This window comes from Octopus sinensis, linkage group LG16 (genome assembly GCF_006345805.1).
Source record: "Octopus sinensis linkage group LG16, ASM634580v1, whole genome shotgun sequence".
NCBI lineage: Eukaryota > Metazoa > Mollusca > Cephalopoda > Octopoda > Octopodidae > Octopus > Octopus sinensis.
Window position 1 is genome coordinate 44,438,225 of NC_043012.1, and position 25,383 is coordinate 44,463,607.

Here is a 25,383-nt window from a genome sequence, read left to right on the forward strand (position 1 = left end):
TATTATTATTATTATTATTATTATTATTATTATTACTACTACTACTACTACTACACTTTTTATTTACATTTGACGGATATTTGTCCTCATCTTTGTTGTTAACACAACTTTTCGGCTGATATACCCTCCAGCTTTCATCAGGTGTCTTGGGGAAATTTGAACCTGGGTTCTCATTCCTAAGGTAGTTTTCAATGTTATTATTATTATTCAGGTCACTGCTTGGAATCGAACTCAAAATCTTGGGGTTAGTAGCCCGCGCTCTTAACTGCTACACCATATGCCCAATAATAATAATAGTAGTAGTAGTAGTAGTAGTAGTAGTAGTAGTAGTAGTAACATCAAAAAATACCTTAGGAATGAGAACCCAGGTTCGAAATTTCCCCAAGACACCTGATGAAGGCTGGAGGATATATCAGCTGAACCGTTAAGTTAACAACAAACAAGATGAGGACAAATATCTGTCAATTGTAAATAATTCTTCATCTCTTAAATATAGAACTGTACACTTTTTATTGTTATTGTGTGCTTTCACTGCACAGCCAACTGCAGTTTTTGGCTCCATGAGAATATGCAGTGTTTTGTATTAGGTTTGGTATTAGCTACTGTGTTGAAAATATTCGACATAATTTTAAGAACTCTGCATAATATGTGTGCAATGCCTAGCAGTACTATTTTCTGTAGGTTGTGTATATTTTGTTTATATAATTGCCTGTATTATCATTTGCAAAGTACTTATTATGGGGATTGTGTTTTGTTTCCTATCTCCATGTTCCAGATATTACTTTTACCAGATATTCATATTTGGATGGTTTCTTTCAGAGATATTTTGTTGTGTTACAATGAAAACGTCAACTAAGTGGCATGTATTTATTTTGGTTTTTAGTGGTCGTGTCTTGGCAGTTTACCTTAATTTCCCTTATATCTGAATCAGCACTTACTTGAATATAGTCACATTAATCATTATCTAAGATATTTTGTTCTCTTCATAACATCTTTTTTTATCTATGTGCCTGTTACTGATGCTGAAATAGTTTCCAAAGTATGAAGCAACCAACCCTGTCATTTTTGCTTATCCCTTCAACATTCAGATTTTTTTTTTTTGTCAAATGTATTGCTTTATTCATATGGTTCTGAATTAATCACACATTTTCTTGCAACTTCAAGATTTCAGTGGTGTGTATGTAATATTTTTAGAATGACGTTGCAGGGTTGGTGTTAGAGATTAGATCTGGTTAGTTTGATCAGAGGAACCAGAAAGAAAGCGATTGCTTGTTTCTTCACGTGATATTATGTAGTCACATTTCAGTTGTTTTTTTTTTAAGTAGTAATTTTTAATAACATTTTTTAACTGTTTATTTTCTTTTTTTTTTCTTATTTTAATTTTTATTCTCCATATTATGATTATTATTTTGATCTATATCCTGCTCAGTCAAACTTTTCCTTTCATGCTACTAGGGTCATAAAGTAAATGCCAGTTAAGTATTGAAGTCAATATAGTTTTGAGTTGGGTTACTACAAAATGTATTGTCTTGTGCTAATATTAAGAAGCACACACATATGCTAGGGCTATGTGTGGCATCTGCAGAGGAACCTTGAAGGGTAACCAATATAGTATTAATTCGCAAAGATGTCTCTTCCTTACACAATTAAGGCAAAGTCAAAAGAAGATATGGGAGTCTGACAGATGAAGTATTTCCAGGCACTCACAGTACTCCATTCTCACATTTTATAGATGTTTAGCAGAGAACATGAACAATGACGACTTCAGGTTACTTAGGGTTTTGTGAAGGCATGTTAAACAGGACCGTTCTAGAGCATGTTTAAGTTGAGCCTTATGGATAACTTTCAGAAAACCTTTCCTGGACAAGCTGAACAAACATAATGGTTTAATTAGCAGGATATGTTGTACACTCCTGAAAGTTTGTAGCAGTTTACTGTTATTATGAAGAAGTGTAGCACTGCAGTTAGGTGGCCTATGACAAAAGGGATTACCCTTGTAATATGCCAGGAAAGCTATTTTTGTTATCGCATTGCAATATAGTGGTGCTATGGCAACTCCAGCCAATCAGGGCTGGATGTGTATTAATATCAAAAGCAGTTCTATTAATACCAAAAGCAGAAAAGTGGGTGTTTTAACCAGTTAGCAGAAAGATAGTATACGAGCAACATCGGAACAGCCTCTTTGTTTTTCACACCAACTTCACACCACTAACTCAGATTACATCATGAACAGTATATTTTCGTTTACACTAACTCAGTTTCTGTTAGCTTATAATGACTTCCAACTGAATCCATATTTCAAATGTAAGCTATAAAGCTTTCTCTGACTCATGCACACTCATATTGTTTGTCAATTCTCATCATTCTTTAATAAATTAAATGATTTTGAATAAAAATGCCTTCTGATATTCCATTACACATACTTCTCAAAATCTCTCTTACAGGACCTCTCTATGAATACTTTCACTAAAGTGGTAACCTTTTACCAACATTCCCCTATACTCTACTTAGATTTGAAATTGGTTCATTTGGAACAGTATCCTATGACAACAGAAATCCTAGATTCTTAAATCTTGCACTTCTCTATGATATTCAAGATTATGAAAATATGTTCAACTCCACTGTTCCTTAATTCAAAAATATACTGCAATAAGGAGGTAAAATCCTCTTTATCCCTAGATCTGAGTGAGTGTATATGCTGGTTGTATCTAATATTGCAGATGTTTGTTGTAATTCCTCTATAATTCTTTATGATATCATTTGTGCGGATTATGCTTGCTCTAATTATCACCACTCTAAAGAGACAAGACCCTATATGTTGGCAGTTTAGAGTGTTTCTAAAGTTACACGCTGGTTGTTTAAACTATAGGTTTGTTAGATATATATTTTAAGTTGTGGTTTAATATCAGGGAAAAGATGTTATCTAGACAACTGTAGCTCACATTCTCATTATAAGTGTTGAAGAGCTTGTGGTGTTTGTGTGTAGTTGGGAAATCAATTCTTAATAGAAACAGGAAGTTCCTAGGTGTGTTGATGATTATATTCATGCTGTAGGGAGGGCTGAACCAAATTATACTTTTGCCCACCCCCCATTCTGCTCTTATGCGGTGAGAAGTGTTCCTGTACACTTTTTCTCATTAATGCTACTTCTTATCCATGACAATGGATAGGTTGGAAATTATTCTGCTTATGCTATCAACAAGGTTATTAGTTATGACTATGGGAGGAGGGGTATTATACATGTATGCAGGTACATGGTTTCTTAAGTCTGCTTTCAGTAGAAACAGTGATTGTGGTTGGATCTAGTGATATGTCTGAAAAGTTGGCAATTCTTAAATTGTCCAAATTGTGTTTCTTAAATATTCTGATCAAATCTTTTCTAAATTACATGTGGTTGTGTGGTTGTTTATATTAAAGAAAATTACTTAACCGTCATTTTTCTTCAGAGCAGAACTAGTAGGATTCATTTATTGAAGGTATATAAAATGAAAAATCTCACAAGATTGGTTATTTCTTCTTTGTTAGCTTTTTTTGTCAAATAAAGAGTTGACCTTTTTTGTTTTTTTAACTTTTTAAGAGTTGTCATGATATAAGAGCAACTTCCTGGCAGCTTTCATTATAATTTCGGTGAGAATGTCACTAATAATGGTAAATGTGTTCTTGAATTCCCATGCTTTCAGTTTAAGATATTTAAATATAAGCTACATAAAAAAAAAACATTACATCAAATTGGGAATTTGTAGAATGCTTTGTTTTGGCTTGGTGATAATGGCACCACAATGCTATTATGCTAAGCTTATGTTGTTATAGTCTTTAGGTTAACTGCTTGAGTATATGCTTGCAAACTAATTCATTCATTTTAGGAGGTTTTTAGTCTTAAAGGTGATGTAGAGTCTATGCACATCAGGCATTCTCTGCAGTTTTCAAATTTTTTGTATGTTTCAGTGGTGTTCTCTGGCAGGAATTTGTGGCACTATCTTTCTTGTTTTTTTTTTTGCAAGTATGTGGGATAGTGGGGGGTGGGGATTGTTTGAGTGTTAGAATGTTCTGGAAGGAGTTAGTGTGGTTTTACTCTAACTTTTGCTTTTCTTAAATTGGTAAAATTGAAACTGGTTTTATGCAGTTGAAATACACACATGTATGCACACACATACATACAGAGACACATAGATATGTGTGTATGTGCATGTGTTTGCATATACACACATGCACATTTATGTTTATATATGTGTTAAGTGAAAGCATGGCTTGTGGGGAAGAAATTCACTACCCAATAATGTGATTTGGGGTTCAATCCTACTGCATGGCATCTTAGGCAAGTGTCTTCTAGTATTGCCCTGGGCTGATGAAGGCCATGTAAGTGCCACAAAAACCACCTAGTCCACTCTGTAAAGTGGTTGCCATTAGAGAGGGCATGCTGCCATAAAAACTATGCCAAAGCAGACAGTGGAGCTGGGCACAGTCCCCAGGTTTGCCAGTTCCTGTCAAACCATCCAACCCATGCCAGCACGGAAGACAAATACGAAATGATGATGATGATGGTGATTGTGTGTGTGTGTGTGTGTGTGTGCGTGCGTGTCTGTTTGTTTCCTTGTCTTGACATCACATGAGTTTTAAAGAAAAATCACTGCTCGACAAGCAGTGTCCTTCATTTCCAATCTACCACAGAAACATGTCTGGCCATGGGGAAATATTGCCCTCCTTCGAAGCAGGTGAGGGTTGCCAACAAAAATGGGCATTCAGCAGCAAACTCAGTCTAAGCCATGCAAGCATAAAAAAGTGGATGTTAAAATGATGATGATGATGATGGTGGTGGTGATTATGTATTTGTTCAGTTTCCATTTGATTAATCTTTTTAATCAGTTGTTATCTCATAATTTATACAAATATATATATACACACACACACAAATGTATATGTAATTATCTGTTTGCGTTTGCACAGACACATCTTTACATTTTGCTTTTTATTTAATGTTCTTTAACTCTTTTTTCTACTTTTACACTTGTACACACACATTTTATATACTACGTATTACACATGCATTATACACACATTAACGGGACAGTTTTTTTTTCCTATTGACTCTAGTAATTAACTAAATATCATTTATTTTCTGTATGGAAATCTGGCCAAACCATAATAAAACATAAAGACTCACATGTATCTACTGAAGTTGGAGTGTGACTAATGTTTAGCTGTGACAATCATGCCTTTCTGGAATGTATTATTATGATTATAAAGTGGATTTAACAGAAAATTAAACCCAACTGATCATCGACTGATCATTTGCCACTGGTAATGGTGGTGGTAATCATTACTTTCTACATTGGTGTAATATTTTAAATTTCTAGGTATAACTTGATTGATCCAAATAGCAATGCTCCGTTGGTATTTATTTGGTAAAGGGAAAATTGTTCTCAGTGAGAGTAGAGCTGAATGTAAAGTGAGGAACCTAAACATTGTTAGACGCTTACTCTGGGTCTTGCTACTGCTTCTGTCATTTAATTTAACAACAGCTATAATTGTCCAAGCATTTGGTTCTCAGCAACAACAATTCTACTATTATCATCGCACAAAACATATTCACACAAAATAGCTGTGTGGTAAGTAGCTTGCTTACCAACCACATGGTTCCGGGTTCAGTCCCACTGCATGGCACTTTGGGCAAGTGTCTTCTACTATAGCCTCGGGCTGACCAAAATCTTGTGAGTGGATTTGGTAGATGGAAACTGAAAGAAGCCTGTTGTGTATATATATATGTATATATATATGTGTGTGTGTGTGTGTGTGTTTGTCCCCCCCAAATCGCTTGACAACCGATGCTGGTGTGTTCATGTCCCCGTAACTTAGTGGTCTGGCAAAAGAGACTGATAGAATAAGTACTAGGCTTACAAAGAATAAGTCCTGGGGTCGATTTGCTCGACTAAAGGTGGTGCTCCGGCATGGCCGCAGTCAAATGACTGAAACAAGTAAAAGAGTATTATAAACGGTTTCACTATGTCCAAACTGTGTGCTGAGTTATCCCAGTGTTTTGAAGTTAGTATCATCATCATCATCATTAAATGTCCGTTTTCCACGCTGGTATGAGTTGAGTAGTTTGACTGAACTAGTAAGGTTGGAGTGTGCACCGGGCTCCATCGTCTGTTCTAGCATGGTTTCTACATATGGATGCCCTCCAATTGCCAACCACTCTTCAGCGTAGAGGGTACTTTTTATGTGGTACCAGCACAGGTATCAATTCTGCTGTGGGTCTTCTTGAGAATAGCAGTGCACCAGATATCCCAGTCCTTAGTCATCTCCTTTGTAAGGCTCAATATTTTGAGGTCAGCCTTCAATACTTCATCCCATGTCTTCCTGGGTCTCCTTCTTCCACAAGTTCCAACCACTTTAAGTGATCTGTGTACCAATAACGTGTAGGTTTCTGAGCCATATAGTAGAATTGGTTAACCTGGACGGTATCAAAGAAGCTTGAGAAGCGGTTGGATGGAACCCACACTTGCCTCCTTATGAGAGCTCAAAATCTCTCGTGGAGGCGTCATCCAACCAAAATGCAAATATATGGGAAACTATCACCTGTGTCATCTCTCGTGAAAGGTAGAGAAGTCCAGTTTGCTGGACATTGTTGTAGAGCTAAAAACAAGGCAATTTCTACTCTTCTTCTTTGGAAGCCATCTACTTGTAATACCAGAGGGCGCACACTCTCCTACCCTGATGTAATCTCCAGGGATACAGGCATCCAGCAACAGCATCTTCGTAATGCTATGATGGACCGTGAAGTCTGGTGTAGCATGGTAAATTCCATTGTCTCCACCACGGTCGAACAATGATGATGATGATGATGTGTACCAATTCTTTGATTAATTTGCATGTCTCTTTTGCATCTAAAGCAAGGGTTTTGCCTGTATACAAACAAGCTTCAATGCTTTCTACCATTGGTTTCACATTCTAAACCGAGCGGCCAGCATGCTTCCAGATCAAACTGGAACATAGCATATCTGGAATGTTGCTGCTCTAATTCTAGTCATCCATACTATCCATGGATTCAAGTTAGTGCTGATCACAACTACAACAATCATGTATTAGTCTCTCAAATGTCTACTGATCAACTCCTGCTCAACTGAACCCTTGAGTTTGATCACACACACACACACAGTCAATATATCAGATATCTTTTATTTTATACTTGTTTCGGTTATTAGATTGTGGCCCATGCTGGGGCAGCGGCTTGAAGAATTTTTAGTTAAATGGATCATACATATTCTTTAAGCCTGGTATTTATTCTGTTGGTCTCTTTTGCTGATTTGCTAAGTTATAGGGATGTAAACACCAGTTGTTAAGTGGTGTAGTGGGGGGACAAACACAGACACAAAGACATGCACACACACACACACATGCATACACACACACACACACATACAATGGGCTTCTTTCAGTTTCTGTCTACCAAATCCACTCACAAGGCTCAGGTCGGCTTGTGGATATAGTATAAGACCAAGGTGCCTTGCAGTGGGACTGAACCCAGAACTGTGGGGTTAGGAAACAAGCTTCTTACCACACAGCCACACCTGTGCCTATATGTTGCGTTTTTGACTACCATATACCGCTATCATGGCACTCATTTTATTGATCTTTCATTCATAATGAATGATTATTGGTTTGGGCAGGTCCCAAGATGATAAAAATAATCAGCTGAACAATTAGCTGTTTATACAATCATGAATATTGTTTTTTTTTTCATAAGTTACTCCATCTTCTTTTAAATTTGTTGTTTTGAAATCTTAGTTGAACCTTATCGCTTAGTTGTTTCCAACTACACATATTTAGGAAACCAAAACACAGTTAGTTAGCTTAGGGGGGGGGGGGGGCAGTGTTCACTGTATTAGCTGTAGAAGAAACAGAAAGAGAGAACAATGTGCCTGAACTGGAAAGTTATCTAGCTTAATTGGTGATTGGATTTAATTTCAGAAAGATCTTTCATCATTTATTTGTATCTGCTGCCAATATTTGCAAATAGCTTCTGTAAAATGTAACTTGTACTTCAGACAGACTGAATTGCATATTATAACATAATTTATTAATCGAATAAGTATGCATTACAGTATGTAACTCAGTTTATCTGATTTACTTAAGCCCTTGGTAGGTTTATAAGCAACTTCTCTTGGGAGATTTAAAAAGGATATTCAGTTATGAAATTATAACACAGGGTTGAAACTAGTCCAGCTGATCCTTTATATATATATATATATATATATATATATATATATATATTAAAAATAGGGAACGCCAGTTTATGGGATTACTTTTGGTTTCCCGTCCATAAAGGATTTAGTTTTATGGCATATCATCAGATCCCAAAAACCTGTTGGCTCCAGGACCTCTTAAAAATATGAATGGGAAACCTGAGGTAGTCCGCTAAACCAACTTGCCCCATTTTTAATATAGACTGCTCTACATCTTAGAGTGTTCTTCTTCTTTTGGATCTATGTTTTCTATTAACAATATCATCATCATCATCATCATCATCGTTTAGCGTCCGTTAAACGATGATGATGATGATGATGATGATGATATTGTTAATAGAAAACATAGATCCAAAAGAAGAAGAACACTCTAAGATATATATATATATATATATATATATATATATATATATATATATATATATATATATATAATATTTGTAGCCACTTTAACATGGCTGTCCATTCAAGCAGACTCTACTGCAATTTTTTAACCCCAAGAGGACATCTCCTCTAGCTGGTTAACAATGCACAGCTGAATCCGATAAAATTGCGAGCAGGGGAGCGAACCCTTACCCCTACCATCTCCTAGCAATTTGGTAGGGGTGGGGATTCATTCCCCTGCTTGCAATTTTGCCCAGTTATGCCCATAGTAATAGTGGGCTTGTAGGGAGAGTTAAAGATGATACTCAGTCAGTGGAGAGTATTCAGAGTATATAGATATGCTCTAGTACATATTAACATTGATTGTCAAACATTGACAGCACACCAGTAAGTAATTTATAGAGATTTTTTACTCTGTGCTTTTTTAAGTTTTATTATTTTATTGACACAAGATGCTGTGGCTGTGGTTTTTGTAGGTCTTCCAAAATCAGTGAGATTGACATGGTTAGCATTTCTCTTGAGCAGTTTCAAGTTGTTAGCTTCAAAAAAATCGTGTAGAAGGAATAAATTCCAAGAGACTGGGCAGGTGACGAGAGAAGAAAGGATGAACAAGTTGAGAATGTCTAAGTGAGTGTGGTTTGAGCCTAGCTAGTTCCAAAGAAGGAGTAGCAGTTGTAAAAAAATTCAGAAAAAAAAGAGAGAGATTTACGGCAGGTCTATGAACGTGTCTAGTTATATCTTTTACTGTGACAAATACTTTGAAGCTATAGTTAGTTGGTTTGTGTCTGGTGTTCTGGATCTGCCATCCAGTATTCACATTCAGTTATAGTCATTTCACTAACACAACACTTATTAAGAAATGCATGAATGTCACAAAATCTCTTTCCCCTTAGACCTCAGATCAACATTAGAAATCACTAGTTATTTTAACATTTGTAAAATGAAAACCTAAGATTATTTTGCAGCTATTTTGTCATTCCACGCCACCAACATGTAGAATTAACATTGACATTAGCTTGGTCATATTTGACGTAGTCTAGCATTTGGTAACTTGTTCAACTACTCAAATGTCTTCACTTTACTTTTCTTCTTCTTCTTTTTTTTTTTTACTCTCCCCTCAGTCTGCATTAAGACATTCTTTACTGCTTTAAATGTTTGTAGGTTATTCACGCATACTTAATCGTTTGCTTCTTCTGGTTTTTGAAGGTAGAGTGGTATTCATATTTTCTATGTAAAACATGTATACACACACATTTGTTCACACATATATGTTAGAATATATACCATCATCATCATCATCATCCTTTAACATCTGTTTTCCACGCTGGCATGGGTTGGATGGTTTGACCAAAGCTGGCAAGCTAGACAGCAGCACCAGGTTCCAATCTGATTTGGCTTGATTTCTGTGTCTGGATGCTCTTCCTAATGCCAACCACTTTACAGGGTGTGCTGGCTGCTTTTAATGTAGCACTGGCACAAGTATTTTTATGCTGTGCTGGCGTGAGTGCCTCTTACATGGCTCCAACACTAGAGCTTTTTACATGGCACCAGCACAGAACATATATTTTGTACATATGGGTATGAAATATATCTGCGTATTTTCTATGTCACTGTATCACTGTATTGACCAGCTGGTCACCAAATACTTCCAACTCTTTCTTGATTTCCATCTTGGCCCAAATTGTTTCACTAAATTGTCTTCCCATTGTTGTGGAGGCTGAGTTGGTCTCCATGTTATCTGTGAATCTTGCAACATGATCAGCCCAGTGGAACTTGTAATTTCAATATTCTGTGATCACTTCATTCACTCTGCTCTATTCCTGAATTACCTCATTTTAGATAAACCCCCAAAATGCTATTCCTAGGTGGAAAACAATGAAATCAAAGAGGTAATGGGTACATTTACTTGGGGCACACAGTGAATATAAGCTGCGACACGGATGCTGAAATCTAGGCAGGATGGAAGGCATTTAGCTCAGTAATTGATGTACTCAAGGCAAAGCTGGACAAGAGCTTATGTGCCAGTCTCATTGGTAGCACTGTCCTATTTAAGTATTTTCTATATAAATACATGTAAATGTGCTCCTTTGAACATAGGTATACATACAGATGTGGCTGTGTGGTAAGGAGTTTGCTTCCCAGCCACGTGGTTCCAGGTTCACTCCCACTGCATGGCACCTTGGGCAAGTGTCTTCTACTTTAGCCTCATATTGATCAAAGCATTGTGAGTTGATTTGGTAGATGGAAACTGAAAGAAGCCTGTCATATATATATATACATATATATATTCTTTTACTCTTGTTTTAGTCATTTGACTGTGGCCATGCTGGAGCACTGCCTTAAAGAAGTATTTAGTTGAAGAAATTGAGCCAAGGACTTATTCTATCGGTGTCTTTTGCTGAACCACTAAGTTATGGGGACATAAACACACCAACATCAGTTGTCAAGCAATGGTGGGTGGGACAAACATAGACACACGTGTGTGTGTATGACAAGCTTGTTTCAGTTTCCATCTGCTAAGGCTTTGGTTGGCCTGAGGCTATAGTAGAAGACACTTGCCCAAGGTGCACATAGTGGGGCTGAACCTGGAACCATGTGATTGGAAAGTAAGCTTCTTACCACATAGCCATGCCTATATATATAGAACAAATAGTAAGGGATTATCAACCTGGCCAAAATACCTCATAAGCTCTCTGTTGGCACACCAGGCTAACAATATTACTTAGATTAGTGAAGAACTTCAGGGTCCAAGGTTATGGTTCATTGCAGTTTTATATTCTATATCCATGGATGGGCTCCAGACAAACTGATTTTTACACAAAATGATATCTAAGAAACAAGTTAAAAATAATGGTCATTACATATTTTTCCTTTACTGGAGCAAATTTAGCTTACAACTGTTTCCTGTAGTTATTATAGGTACATTACTGATAAGTTTATGACCTAAGAAAATTAATGCTACTTTCATGAGTGCAATTTCTGGTTATAACAAGCAGAACACTGTAGGAATGGCTCTTATAGGGAAAAGAGGAAGAAGAAGATAGAAAGATGCAAGTAGAAGAAAGGCAGTGAGCTGGCAGAAACGTTAGCATGCCGGGCAAAATACTTAGCGGTATTTTGTCTGCTGCTACGTTCTGAGTTTAAATTCTGCTGAGGTCGACTTTGCCTTTTATCCTTTCAGGGTCGATAAATTAAGTATCAGTTATGCACTGGGGTCAATATAATCGACTTAATCCGTTTGTCTGTCCTTGTTTGTCCCCTCTATGTTTAGCTCCTTGTGGGCAATAAAGAAATATGTATTGCCAAAACTTGGAAGAGGGGACAGTCATAAAACATTAGTGTCTGTAGTCAGGTCAACACACATGACCAGTGTATATAGGTTAGATATTCTTCAAGTATTGTGTTGAAATTTGATATGGGCTTTTCATGGACATGGTCAGTTTTTTTAAGACTGTAAGGCTCAGTTGTCACTATCTAGCATAGTAGGGGAAGATCTGTGTCTGTATTTGCCCCACCCCCCTGCTACTGCTTGACAACTGGTGTATAAGACTGAAGACTAAGAAATTGCCTGAGCAAATAATTTTTCAATTTTTTGAGGTCTTATCAGACATACACAATCTTAACATGAAATTTAACATTATCTGAACTTTGTTAATTGTTATTTTCTTTGCATCTTAATGCCAAACCAATAGAAACATGGTTATTGTTATTATTATTATTATTATTATTAGGACAACTTCTTTTGCCTTTCATCCTTTCGGGGTTGATAAAATAGGTACCAGTAAGTATTGGGATCAATGTAATCATCTTACCTCCACCTCTGAAATTGCTGACCTTGTGCCATAATTTTAGCCCATTATTAGAACAATTTCTTGCTGTAAAATGTCCTTTTGATTTTCTTGTACTATATTCCTACAATAACATTTGTTAAATTCATTGAGGCATTTAATGCACTTAAGCTTCAAATTATGGTTTCACTGACAGAATATTTTTAAAAAATCATTACAATTGACCCCACCAAACTGAATAACTGTCAAAATCCTGAATAATATTTCAAAAACAAATGATTTTTTAACCTTTTGTCATTTATTCTTATTTTAATGATAATATTAAAGAACTTTCACATCCTTAAATATCTTCAGATCTATAGGGAGAAAGAAAAAGTGAGTTATGATATTGATGCCTTTCTTCAAAGTGAGAACTTCTATGTGGTCACATGACTACTAGAAATAACAGCCAAATTTCCATGAAGCCATTACTCTATTGTCTAAAAATCATACCATACTGGATGATGTTATGAGATGGTATCAAAAATTTCCCAGATTATTTCTGTAACATGCCAACAGATGGCAGCACAAGATTGCATACACAGTGAGAGCTAACAGTTGTGAAATTTGTGTTTTTGTGATCACGTGTATTCTACGATATGGCTCAGAAACCTGGACATTATCAAAGAAGCTTGAGAGGCGGTTGGATGGAACCTACACTCGCCTCCTTATGAGAGCTCAAAATCTCTCGTGGAAGCGTCATCCAACCAAAATGCAAATATATGGGAAACTACCACCTGTGTCATCTCTTGTGAAAGGTAGGAGAGTCCAGTTTGCTGGACATTGTTGTAGAGCTAAAAACGAGGCAATTTCTACTCTTCTTCTTTGGAAGCCATCTACTTGCAATACCAGAGGGCGCACACTCTCCTGCCCTGATGTAATCTCCAGGGATACAGGCATCCAGCAACAGGACCTCCGTAATGCCATGATGGACTGTGAAGTCTGGCATAGCATGGTAAATTCCATTGTCTCGACCACGGTCGAACAATGATGATGTATGCTGTACTCTGTAATTTTGTCATGAGAGACATTGAGCTAGATTCCAAAAGTGGCAGGACTGGTGTATTGCTGCACTTCGAAGGAGATGATGTTAAAACTTTGGTAAAGAAGTTATTTTTCATTAAATACAAGCAGAAGGACATGGTTCCACTCAGGTTATAAACTCATAACCTTAACACAGTACTCTTTGCTTGTAGTGTAAGATTAGCATATTTCTCAGAAATTAATACTTTTAACACTCAATGGTTTTACACTTTTGTACATTACACGCACATATTATTCATGTAAGTGCTTCTTCATATGCTGTTTTCTGTCTTGCCATGTTTATCACTGACAATGTAGAAGTTTCTCACCCATAAAGTACGTTTGTAGGAATTTGGCAACTCATTTGACAGAGGTAGTAGAGAACCAATACAATGATATATCTGGCCTTGAATCTTGAAAGTTTGCATGAATCCTAGTTCAGTTATTTCTCTTGTGGTTCCAAATGATGTCATCTGTAGTGCAGCGTTGTATTGTCTAATTTTGTTTTGGAAGTGCTTAGAATGTTGGTCAGTTGATGACAACAGCTTCTTCAATGGCTCTGGAGGTTGTGGCATTGCAGGGAGTTTAACCTTTCCACCACAGCAGCACAATCCAGGTGTCTCTCCAGGCCACTTCCTTGCTTTACAATGTATGCACTCAGTTGTCATTGCACCAATGGAAACTCCATAATTAACTGCTGGATCATAGTTGAAAGCTGCTTCATAGAAGTTGCTTCTCTGAGCTGTTGTAACTGCTCTTCCTTCTGCAGTGGAGATCTTATTTCCTTGTCAGGCGTGCATACCTCTGTTCAGCACTTTGAGATGCTTGACCAGCACCAGTATGCAACTGGGTTTTTGTTTTTGGTTTTTTTGTTTTGACACACAGCTCTTGTCTCATCATTCTCAGATGCTCTGGCTGCTGTAGTGCACAGTCTGTTCCTTTCTTGGCATGCTCCCCTTTCTTCAGGTGTCTCTCTTTCCGTTGACAGACATTCTTTTGGCTGACCTTGACATTGGAGACAAATCTGACACCTTTCTTCTAGGCATGGTTATTTACTTATTTCTTTACTACCCACAAGGGGCTAAACACAGAGAGGACAAACAAGGACACACATAAACATGGGTACTGAAGAGTGTAAACAATTAAAGTAGCTGTAATAGTTTTTTTTGGTGCCAGAAATTGTTACAACAGTAAATGCTAGACAGAATGGTTGACAGAATGAAGCAAGAATGAGAGAATAAGAGATAGAAAGAAAGGAAGTACGGTGAGAAGTGAGATAGGGAACGAGCCTCCCAAATATTAAAAGATAGATATTTGTAACATCGAAAGAAGTTCAGTTATTGATAGTGTGAGGAAGGAAGAGACAGGAGTGAGAGAGAGATTAAGATAGATAGATAGATAGACAGATAGACCGACAGACAGATAGAGAGATGGAGAGATAGTAACAGAAATCCCTAGAAGAAAGACAAAAAACTGTAGTTCCAACATGCACGAAATGTTTCTATGAGGAACGTGAAGAGTAAGATTTTCAAGCTAAAAAATATATAGGAAGCTGTGATGTTCATGTATTTTCCCCAGGAACCAAAAGAACAATGCAACTGAAATGAGATAGAAGCGGTTAAAATGTAAATATTCATCAATGGCATATTGTATACATATATGGGAGTGTGTAGCTAGCCCCAGTTGCTATATCAGACATACATGTGTGTGTCTAGCTAGCTACAGTTGCTGCCTCAGTACCAGAAGTTGACAATGAAAAACCTTTTGAAAGAAGTTAATCTTATATAAAGCAATATTGTTTATATTTAATAAAAAAAATAAATCAAGACCATATTATTGTATCCAGGGTCAAATTATTCATGCACCCCAAGTATGGAACCAATTCATGCAGTCATTTACACATGAAAAGTGAACACACACACACACATTTTTATATATAAGGTAATTAATCCGGGAACTTTTAGATACCACCTCGTATGTATTGCTTAGATACAGAAATATGAACTCATAATCTAAGATTGGCGGATCATTTTATCTATAGGGACAATTTGGTTGTACAAAATAAAATTAATTAAAATGCTAACTTGTGATGTTTTGAGAAGATGTGTTTAGAAAGTTGTGGTCAGTGTTTCCATTGTACATACAGTCTGTTGCTTGAAATCATTACAATGCAACACTATTGTGAAAATTCTTCATCAACTGATAGCAGAAAGGGAGAGATACCTGACATATTTATAATAGATTAGTGTAACAAGTCAAAATATTGACCTGTTCTTATCTGTCTAAATATATATTGGCTACTCTGAGGTTGTTGCCATGGTAGGAAAGTTAAATATGTTCATATAGCTAGTAGTAACATTGAGTCCTGTTCTGAACAGAACACTCAACATTAACTTGTTTAAAGCTTTCTACCCTGGTTGAGAAATCAATGTCATATAAAATGAATGACTGAAGAAGTGAACAAAACCCTTGTTTTATCACCACCACCACCACCACCAATAATAATAATAATAATAATCCTTTCTACTATAGGCACAAGGCCTGAAATTTGGTGGGTTGGGGATAGTTGATTACATCAACCCTAGTAATTGACTGGTACTTAATTTATTGACCCCAAAAGGATGAAAGGCAAAGTCAACCTTGACAGAATTTGAACTTAGAACATAGCAACGGGTGATATACCACTAAGCATTTCACCCAGCATGCTATCGATTCTGCCAGCTCGCCACCTTAACATAATAACATAATAATGATAATAATAATAACAATTGTTTCTAATTTTGTCACAAGGCCAACAACAGCAATTTTGATTCTGAGTGGGGTGGAGTAAAGTCAATTACATCAACCCCAGTACTTGACTGGTACTGAATTTATCAACCTTGATCAGATGAAAAGCAAAGTTGACAAACTCAGAATGTAAAGAGCCAAAATAAATATCACTAAGCATTATTTGCTAATGATTCTACAGCTCACCACCTTACTACTACTACTACTACTACTACTAATAATAATAATAATAATAATAATAGTTATAATAATAATAATAGAAATGGAGTTCTATATTTAAGAGATGAGGAATTATGTACATTATTTACATTTGACGGATATTTGTCCTCACCTTGTTTGTTGTTAACACAATGTTTCAGCTGATATACCCTCCAGCCTTCTTCAGGTGTCTTGGGGAAATTTGAACCTGGGTTCTCATTCCTAAGGTAGTTTTCAATGTTGTTATTATTATTCAGGTCACTGCCTGGATTCGAACTCAGAATCTTAGGGTTAGTATCCCATGCTCTTAACAACTACACCTTATGTCCACGGGCTACTAAGCCCAAGATTCCGAGTTCAAATCCAGGCAGTGACCTGAATAATAATGATAATAATAACAACATCAAAAAATATCTTAGGAATGAGAACCCAGGTTCGAAATTTCCCCAAGACACCTGAAGAAGGCTGGAGGGTATATCAGCCGAAACTTTGTGTTAACAACAAACAAGATGAGGACAAATATCTGTCAATTGTAAATAATAATGGACTCTCTTACCAATGACGACATGTGAGTGTTCAGCTTTTTGCTGAATTATCTGCACAAATGATTTGTTTATAGTTATTAACCTTTTTTTTTATCTATGAACCCCTTTGATTACTATTTTATTCTGGTGGACCCCCATCACCATTTGATGTTTAAAAATTAGTTTTATAGAAACTTCTTTCAAAATTCTTTTTTTTTTACCACACATTAATTTGTGTAGGTTGAACTATGTAAAATGTTAGAGAAAGAAACCTAGCTGTTTCTTGCAAACATATACCCATACATACATTTAAAGCAAAACTTTTTCAGGGGCTCTTAAAATATTATTGCAGATCTCCAATTTATTGTTTTGTTGCATGGATCTAAAAGAATCTTATATGGACTCTCAGGGGCCATATGGGCCTCTCGGGGTAGCATACTTAATTTGTTGCCCAATTTAAAACACAACTGCCTGGCCCATATGTACCTTTACCAGAGTACATTTTGTTGCATGCATTCATAACAAGTTTCTAATCTGAGGATATACTCCTCTCTTCCACCCACATCTCCCCAGAGTCTCTAACAAAGGACATGTATGCTGCCTTTCTTCCTTTAATTAAGCCATATAACCCTTCTTCATGTCTGTACGGAACTGTCACTACTGATAAATTTCATTCTGATCTGTTTACCAATGATTGTTCTATATACAAAACATCTCTACAGACACCTGTGCTCACCTCATATTTAACAGTCTTAATGTTGTTGATAGTTACTATGTTGTTGTATATGATTGCCCCAACTGTTGTTTTTGTTGCTGTCACCATTGTCAGTCTTCAGTTCAGCCCCTGTTTGAACTAATCTTTCATCAAATACCATGATCGTTCCATATTTTATTCAGACATAGTGCATCCAAGATCGAGATAGTACATTGTATTTTGAAAGAGATTTGGCTGGCATTTCTGAGTAGATCAAGTGATCACTTAGAAACTCCATTATTGGCTGTTGCCCCACCTATTGTGGTGGGCTGTGTTAACATTGTGGATGTTTGCAAATATGATGTAGATATCCCTCTCCGTGTCGGGAGTGATTACTTCAAATCTTATGGTCAAATTGGTGTCAATATTTCAGTATTGTAAATGGTTCTCCTCATTTTCAACAATAATTTCCTCAGATGTTGTAAATAATTTCTACACATGTTATGGATATTTTCCTTGACTCTTACTGAGTTCGTTACTTGAATGTCAAATCATTCTCTCTTATTGTATCTCTTTCTTTTGAGTACATTTTATGAATCCAATCAATTGCAAAGTATAAAGTGATTTTCGTTTTATTTGCAGAACCATCGCTATTCAACCGTACAATTAATAGCAACAGCAACAATGTATACAAAAGTGTCCCTCTTGTGGATTTCATCAAACAACAACAGGCTGACATGGGCAACCATGGTCAGCTCACTCAAGAAAAACTGCAAGACCTGCTGACCACTCATTTGGTTCAGCAGTTCCTACAGATGAGGCAGTCAACAAATGAACAGACGAAGCCAGCTGACTTGGTGCAAGATGTACACAATGCCAATGTAAGTTCACTCACCACCACCACCACCACCACCACTTGACTACTATCATTAACAACACAATTCACACAAACTTACCTCTTATCTTTTCACCTGACACTTTCATATGCTCCCCTTTATCTTTATTCTCATGCTACTCCTAATGGGGGTTTCATATTCCATGTCATGTTTCTGTCTTAACATTTTGGCCTTAAACTTGATGGTCCTAATTTTAGCATTGGTTTGATGCTTTTTAACAAAACTCTATCGGCAAAATGGAACAGATCATGGTTTCTTGGAAGCTAAACTGCTACCCTGAAGGCTTCCTGAATTATTGTAAAGTTTCCTTTTCTCATTTATCTTCTTTAAATGTGCAATAGTGTTTTCTATAACCACTTCTTACCTTCTTCTTTAATTCATGTTGGCATTGTTGCAATCTAATTGGAAAATAGCAGCAAGATAAAGAGGTGTAATGTGTTACTGCATGAAAGTATGTCTGATATCAGTAAATCATACACGCCATGTTGTTGATACCACACTCTTCCATACTTTCCCATACTCGAGTATGCCATGTTCAATATATGGCTTTACAATAACAGATTAACAACAACACTAAACCTGCTTACCATTACTCTGGTCACCACTAATACTAGATAACATTAACTTGTAGATCACTTTGCAATCAATGAAATCAGCATTTCACGCACTCATAAAACAGAAACTGTAGCATCATATATAAATGGAATCTTAGAACTTTCTTTGCTACATAAAAACATAACAAACAGAAATGATACACACATTGCAAAAACAGTTGAATGAGAAGAATCCACAAAGCTAATCTATACTCAATACAAGATCTACCAGGATCCTGGCAAATCCTGTATTCAAATTTCAGTGCCAGAAACCATGATACATGACACTGAAAATACTACTCTCCACGCATTAAATGCTGCACACAAACCATTCACAACCTGAAACCAACTACATTGAAAATACAAGCAAAGAATTCAGAATGGAATCTTTCATGCGATTATTCATCTTACTCAATATAGCGACTACATCTCTCTCCTTTAAAAGAAACAACAAAACATTTTGAGTTCTAAATATGAGAGTCACATATCCACAATAGAGATGGGGACACAAACACTAAAAAGTACAATCATACAATGAAGCTGGACTCAAATAAAAAACCACAGAACATCTTATACCTATAGATGGGGTTAGATATTTTTATCAGCTACTTATATACCATTCACTTGTTACTCAGCAACAACAGCAGAAAAACAAATATATTAAAGCTTAAAAGCATTACTGTGTGCTTTGAGAAATCTAGTTTATAACTACAGTCTGTTTCAACTGACATGGTCCAGCATCTACGTACCCTATTACTCAACATTTTGATACATCAGTAACACTTAAAGCAGTAATTCAATTTCATCATAAAAATTGATATCTTCGTCCCTGTCTCACCCAACTGGTCCAGACAAACACAAATATTCATACACACCAAAATAATTATTATTGATTGCTTCATTATACCAAGATTCTGTTATACTGAATGCATTATAGGAAAAAAGAAGTAACATGCCCTGACTTACAGCTATTCTTTCATGGAATTTCTATTGTGTTCCTAGCTGTGATACTTTCGAGTTGTGGACAGGAATAGGGCTGTTGGATATTCAATTGGTTACTCTGCATAGGTTTATTCAAGCCTAACAGACTTAGAATACTTAACAGTATCAAAGTATAAATGTGACATGAGTTTATAGTGTAATAGTGAATTACTGTGTAATTTCCCAGTAAATTAAAAAGTGCCAATCGATTAAAGTGGAGGGAAAATAGGGAAGGGAGAGATTCAGGAAAACATGGGGCAAAGCATTGAAGGCCAACCTCAAAATGCTGAGCCTTAAGAAGATGAAAGAGGACCAAGATATGTGGCACATTCCTGTACTCAAGAAGATCTGCCCACCACAACAGAATTTATATCCTAAAACCAAGGTGCCACATAAAAAGCATTGGTGTGGGTGTTGGTGCCATATAAAAAGCATTGTTGATGGTGCCACATAAAAGTGGTTGGCATTAGGAAGGGTGTATAGCTATAGAAACCAAGCTAAAACAGTCTATGGAACTTGGTGCAGCCCCTGGCCTTGTCAGTTCCTGTCAAGCCGTCCAACCCATGCCAGCACAGAAAACAGATGTTAAATGTAGATAATGATTATGATGATGATGATGAATTTGCCTTACAATTCCTCAAGTTGAAATTACAGGATGATTTCTTTGTTTGATATAATGTATGATGCAAGTGAAACAGAGTATTCTGCTGAAGGGTTCATTACAACATAAAAGAGTCTATTGCCTAACAATTGAGTTGCTCCTAATAATTTCTTGCACATGTTTGGAATGCTTGAGCATGTGAGACTAAGTGTTCTTCATTAACCCAACATAGTGCCAATAGTAAGAATACAAACTGATGATAAATAAGTTAAGGGCCTGAGACCTCATCCATTTTTCAATAACTCTGGCCATTACTACCACAATCTCTACTAATCTTGACTTTCCAACCCTATAATACATCTACCTATACCCATTTAGTGAGGCTGACATTACTTTCTACATTTATATTACTATTATGTTTCAATCAGCTCCAGTTCTTTTTGAAAACTTGTCTCTGAAAGTTCTTTCACTTCATAACTCCCCCTCTTGTTTTCTCTCTTATAACCATCTTTTCATTTCACTCACAGAAATTTAAACTGAATGTTAAATAGAAGCCTTGTCTCCCAATCACTGAAGTTTTAAAATTTTATGAGCTTTGTAGTTCTTATCAAATTGATAAATAAAAGTAAAATTATTCTGGATTTGATTGGTTTGTTCAGTAACTCAGCTTAGTGCTATACAGACTCTGTCTTTTTCCCTTTTAAACCCTTTATTAAACACTGTGCTGAAATTTTCTACCCCATGAAGAACCAAACCATCAAGAATATCTCTCCTCTTTGCCCATGTTTTCTGTTCACATAAATTAAATATTAACCACAGGAATACCATTTCCCATTTTTTTCTTCTTGCTCAGACTTCCTGAAAAGATAAAAATAGTAACCAACCTGCTTTTTTATGCTGTTTATTGTGTTTATTTTTTAATTTTTTTTCGTTTTCAAAGAAAAATTATGAAACTGATATATTTTATATTGTAATCTCTGTTTCAGAAAACTGCTGCTGAGGAGTCACTTAAAGATAATGTCAAGAAAGCTGAATTACCTGATTCTCTCGATAACGCAACAAAATTGCTCAATGAATACCAACTGGATGAATCTGAGCACATGTTCTTGCGTCTGCATCAACAGGCATTATGTAGTCCAGATGACCAACGTCAATCCCTGGTAAATGTACTTGTAAATCTTGCTGAAATATGTTTACGTCGCAGCCGCAGATGTCGAGACAATCCGATGGAGAAGCAGTGGCTTTACACTCATACCATTGCCCTCCTACAAAATGCATCAGAAATTTGTGATAAAGCAATGCACGGTGAAGATGGTGAAGCATGTGACACAGCTTGGTTTGAGCAACAACAGTTATCCATTTCAACAAAACTAAGGCCAGTTGAAGATAACCAAAGCCGTATTCTTTATAACTGGCTGAAGAATGAAGAAAAGATGATTGAGACACTTCGGCCATTATTTGCTTCAACACCATCAATTCAGACCAAGAATTTCCCCTTGACACCAAGCATGCCTCGTCAGAACCTGTTTCCTGGGATGCCGTGTTTTGTTTCAAATGAAGCAAAGTCAGACAAGGATAACTTTGCTGAAAGGTTACGATGGCTTACAAAATTTTGGCGGTACTGCCGAGATCGCTTACATAACAAAAACTTCAAAGAAATTGTTGAGCGACTCTCTGAGAAAGTTGAAGAAGAAATGAACAACTTTGAATCACCAATTTCTCCAGTTAATGAAAATAACAACAACGAGAAAGAATTTGAAGATGTCTTCTACCTTGATGTTGAGGAAGTACGGGATATAGGAAATATCAAAGAACTTTCAGATGTTAACTCTCCTGTCCGCCAGTACTCCCTATCATACGAGCTCGCCTCTAGTGATGTCAATGTTGAGGGATGGGACTTCTTTTTGGAAGAGCGTAAAAATTACAAGTTTGACACAGTTATCCAGATGTCGCCACATGTGAAGTCTCAAACTAATGAATGTGAGTTTATTATAGACACTGAACTTTCTGATGAGAAGCAAAGGTTGGCTGATATGTCCGAACTGATTTCTCCCTTGCATGAACACAGCATTAGTCTCACTATTGTACGTTCTTTAATCAAACTTGCAGAGAGATTAGCAAAAGAAGAAGATTTTACTAAAGCCGAAGCACTATATGAACAGATTTATATTATTCTCTTTGAAATTCAAGATTCCAGTGTGTCTGTGATGAAGTTGAAGGCTAATGTAATGAAAAATTTGGGAATGTTGAAATGCAAACTCAGCAAAGGAGAAGTTGGACTGAAAATGCTCAAGAAAGGGTTACAAATGTGCCGTGAACTTGGGGAAGATGGAGTTAACAGTGAAGTGTCTGTTCTAATGTTTGAACTTGGAAATGGGTATATTGTTGAGAAGTGGAATGATGAGTCGTTCTTTGACAATATCATTGCAGTGATTGCTGAGTCTTTTGAAAAAGAATTCTCTGATCCTGATAATGAAACCTCATCGAGTCAGACTTCTCAAAATGAAAACAATAATGAAAGTATGAATGAAAGTACAAAGATAGACGATAAAAATGTCAAAGAAGCAATGTCTTGTTTTGAGGAAGCAATAAGTATACTAGACGAGATACCTCAGCGTGATGAGAAACAAACAGATGTCCTTGCCAAATCCTATCTCAAACTTGGGGATTGCCATTTTATGATGAAAGAATTCAATGAAGCACTCATTTGTTTCGAAAAATCATGGACCCTTTTCAATTCTCGTGGTCAGTCAGCTGGGAGAGCTCTGTTCTTAGAGAATGCCCATGTTTTGCTTATGTTAGGCGTTTCAAGTTTCATGCTACATGTCTACCCACGCACTGTCTCCGTGTTCGAACTGGCCTATAGGATGCTTAGGTATGCGTATGGATTGTCAGGACAAAATTTTTTTGTTGGCCTGATTCTTTCATTACTTGGAATAACGTACTACAAATTGAAATATTACCACAAATGTGTGTCTGTTTGTTTTCAAGCTTTTGAAATTTTCTCTAACCTTTATCAAAATACATTGTCTACTCTTCCCAAGCATAAGTTCTGGTTGGTTTGCCAGACATTATATGTCCTTGGAAACTCATATAATGTGCTTAATTTACAACACAAAGCCATTAAATACCTCTCTTTAGGCAGGTCATTGATGTTGTCCACAGATTCTGCTGACAAAAGACAACACATGAGAATTTTACAGATTCTAGGTGACTGTTATTTTGCACAATATGACTACAAAACCTCACTTGATTTCTACAATGAAGCTCTTACTCTTGCTGATGACAAGGAGAATCAGGAAGATTTTGATCCAAACCAGAGCTCTGAAGATATGGCCTTGCACAATCAATTGCTAAGCCGTTCTGCAGATGCACATATTAGCATGAGACAGTACCAGAATGCTGTTCACTATTTAGAGCAAGCACGAGATATTCAGGATATTTTACAAGAAGATATTAAAGGTGACCTGGTCAGTACGTTAAAGCAACTTGGTCAAATGCATTCTGTGGCAGGGGATGTTGAAAAGGCTATTGAGTCCTACAATGAGTGTATCGAAATCTATAAGGAAATCCATGGAAAACTTGAACCAGAAATGTGTGAAACTCTTGGAAATTTGGCTACAATGTGCTATGTGAAAGCTTGTATTTGTGAAGACATTGACCAAGAACTTGAAATGATTTTGAGAGCAGAGCAATGCTTCCAAGATGCTCTCACAATGGAAATGAATCATTGTGTTTGTGTAAAATATGCCAATTTCTTGTACAGCCAAGGAAACTATGATGATGCTATATTATATTTAGAAGATTGTTTGAAACTCCAAATCCCATTTCCAAACATTGTGTATGGTGGACTGGAGAAAGTAACTCTACCCGAACTTCTTCAAGAGGAGGTTGATGCCCAGGAAGAAGTGGTACTTCCAGCATCGTCTTTGGCATATTACTTACTAATTCTTTGCAACCGGTTGATGAATCGTGCTGATGGAGCAGAAAAGTATATCCTACTTCTCATGGAAGAAGCATACTTATTTCAAGACCCTCTCCTTCATTCCCTTCTAGGATATTCCCTTATGGAGTTGTCTCTATATGAGGAAGCAGCCCTCTCTTTTTTTGAAGCAGCAATAATGCAACCAGAATATTTCCTTGCAATGGACAATTACTGTATCTGTTTATGTCTTCTTGTTCTCACCACACTACAGCGAGCCATTATTACTATGCTGAAAAGTACTGGGGTAGAGTTTGAGGAATATTCATATGATTGTATCTCACCTTTCTCAAATTGCCAGCTAACACCAAACTATCTGGAATTATCAGATACAGAACTACAAGAAATTTTCAACTAATCCTGTGATATACAATTTTTTGTTAACCTCTTATTTAATTTTTTTTTTTAACTATCAATCTGCTCTGATTCCCTCCAACAACAACAAAAACAATTGTTGCCAGATTATTGCAAACTAATTTTTGTAAAATATTGTGCCTGAAATATTTTTTTTTAATCTGGCAGCTGATGGCTCATGTTGTAGGTACACTTGGAATTTCATTCTCATATTGTCATGATATTTTCCTTTTCTCAATTTTTTTTTTTATTTCCCTTTAAATAAAACAACAAAAACAATTTTTTTATGCATACAA

At 36.4% G+C, this 25,383-nt stretch overlaps 1 protein-coding gene across 4 annotated transcripts in view; it reads left to right on the plus strand.

The window, feature by feature from the left end:
* Nucleotides 1-25,178, plus strand: part of LOC115220369 — a 171,797-nt gene extending 146,619 nt beyond the window's left edge. For all 4 annotated transcript variants that reach the window (XM_036510115.1, XM_029790484.2, XM_036510117.1 and 1 more), the window contains 2 exons: nucleotides 18,323-18,561; nucleotides 21,738-25,178. In XM_036510115.1, coding sequence (XP_036366008.1) covers nucleotides 18,323-18,561; nucleotides 21,738-25,091 — 3,593 coding nt within the window. In that variant the 3' untranslated portion in view covers nucleotides 25,092-25,178. The remainder of the gene's footprint in view (nucleotides 1-18,322; nucleotides 18,562-21,737) is intronic.
* The last annotated feature ends 205 nt before the right edge of the window (nucleotides 25,179-25,383 follow it).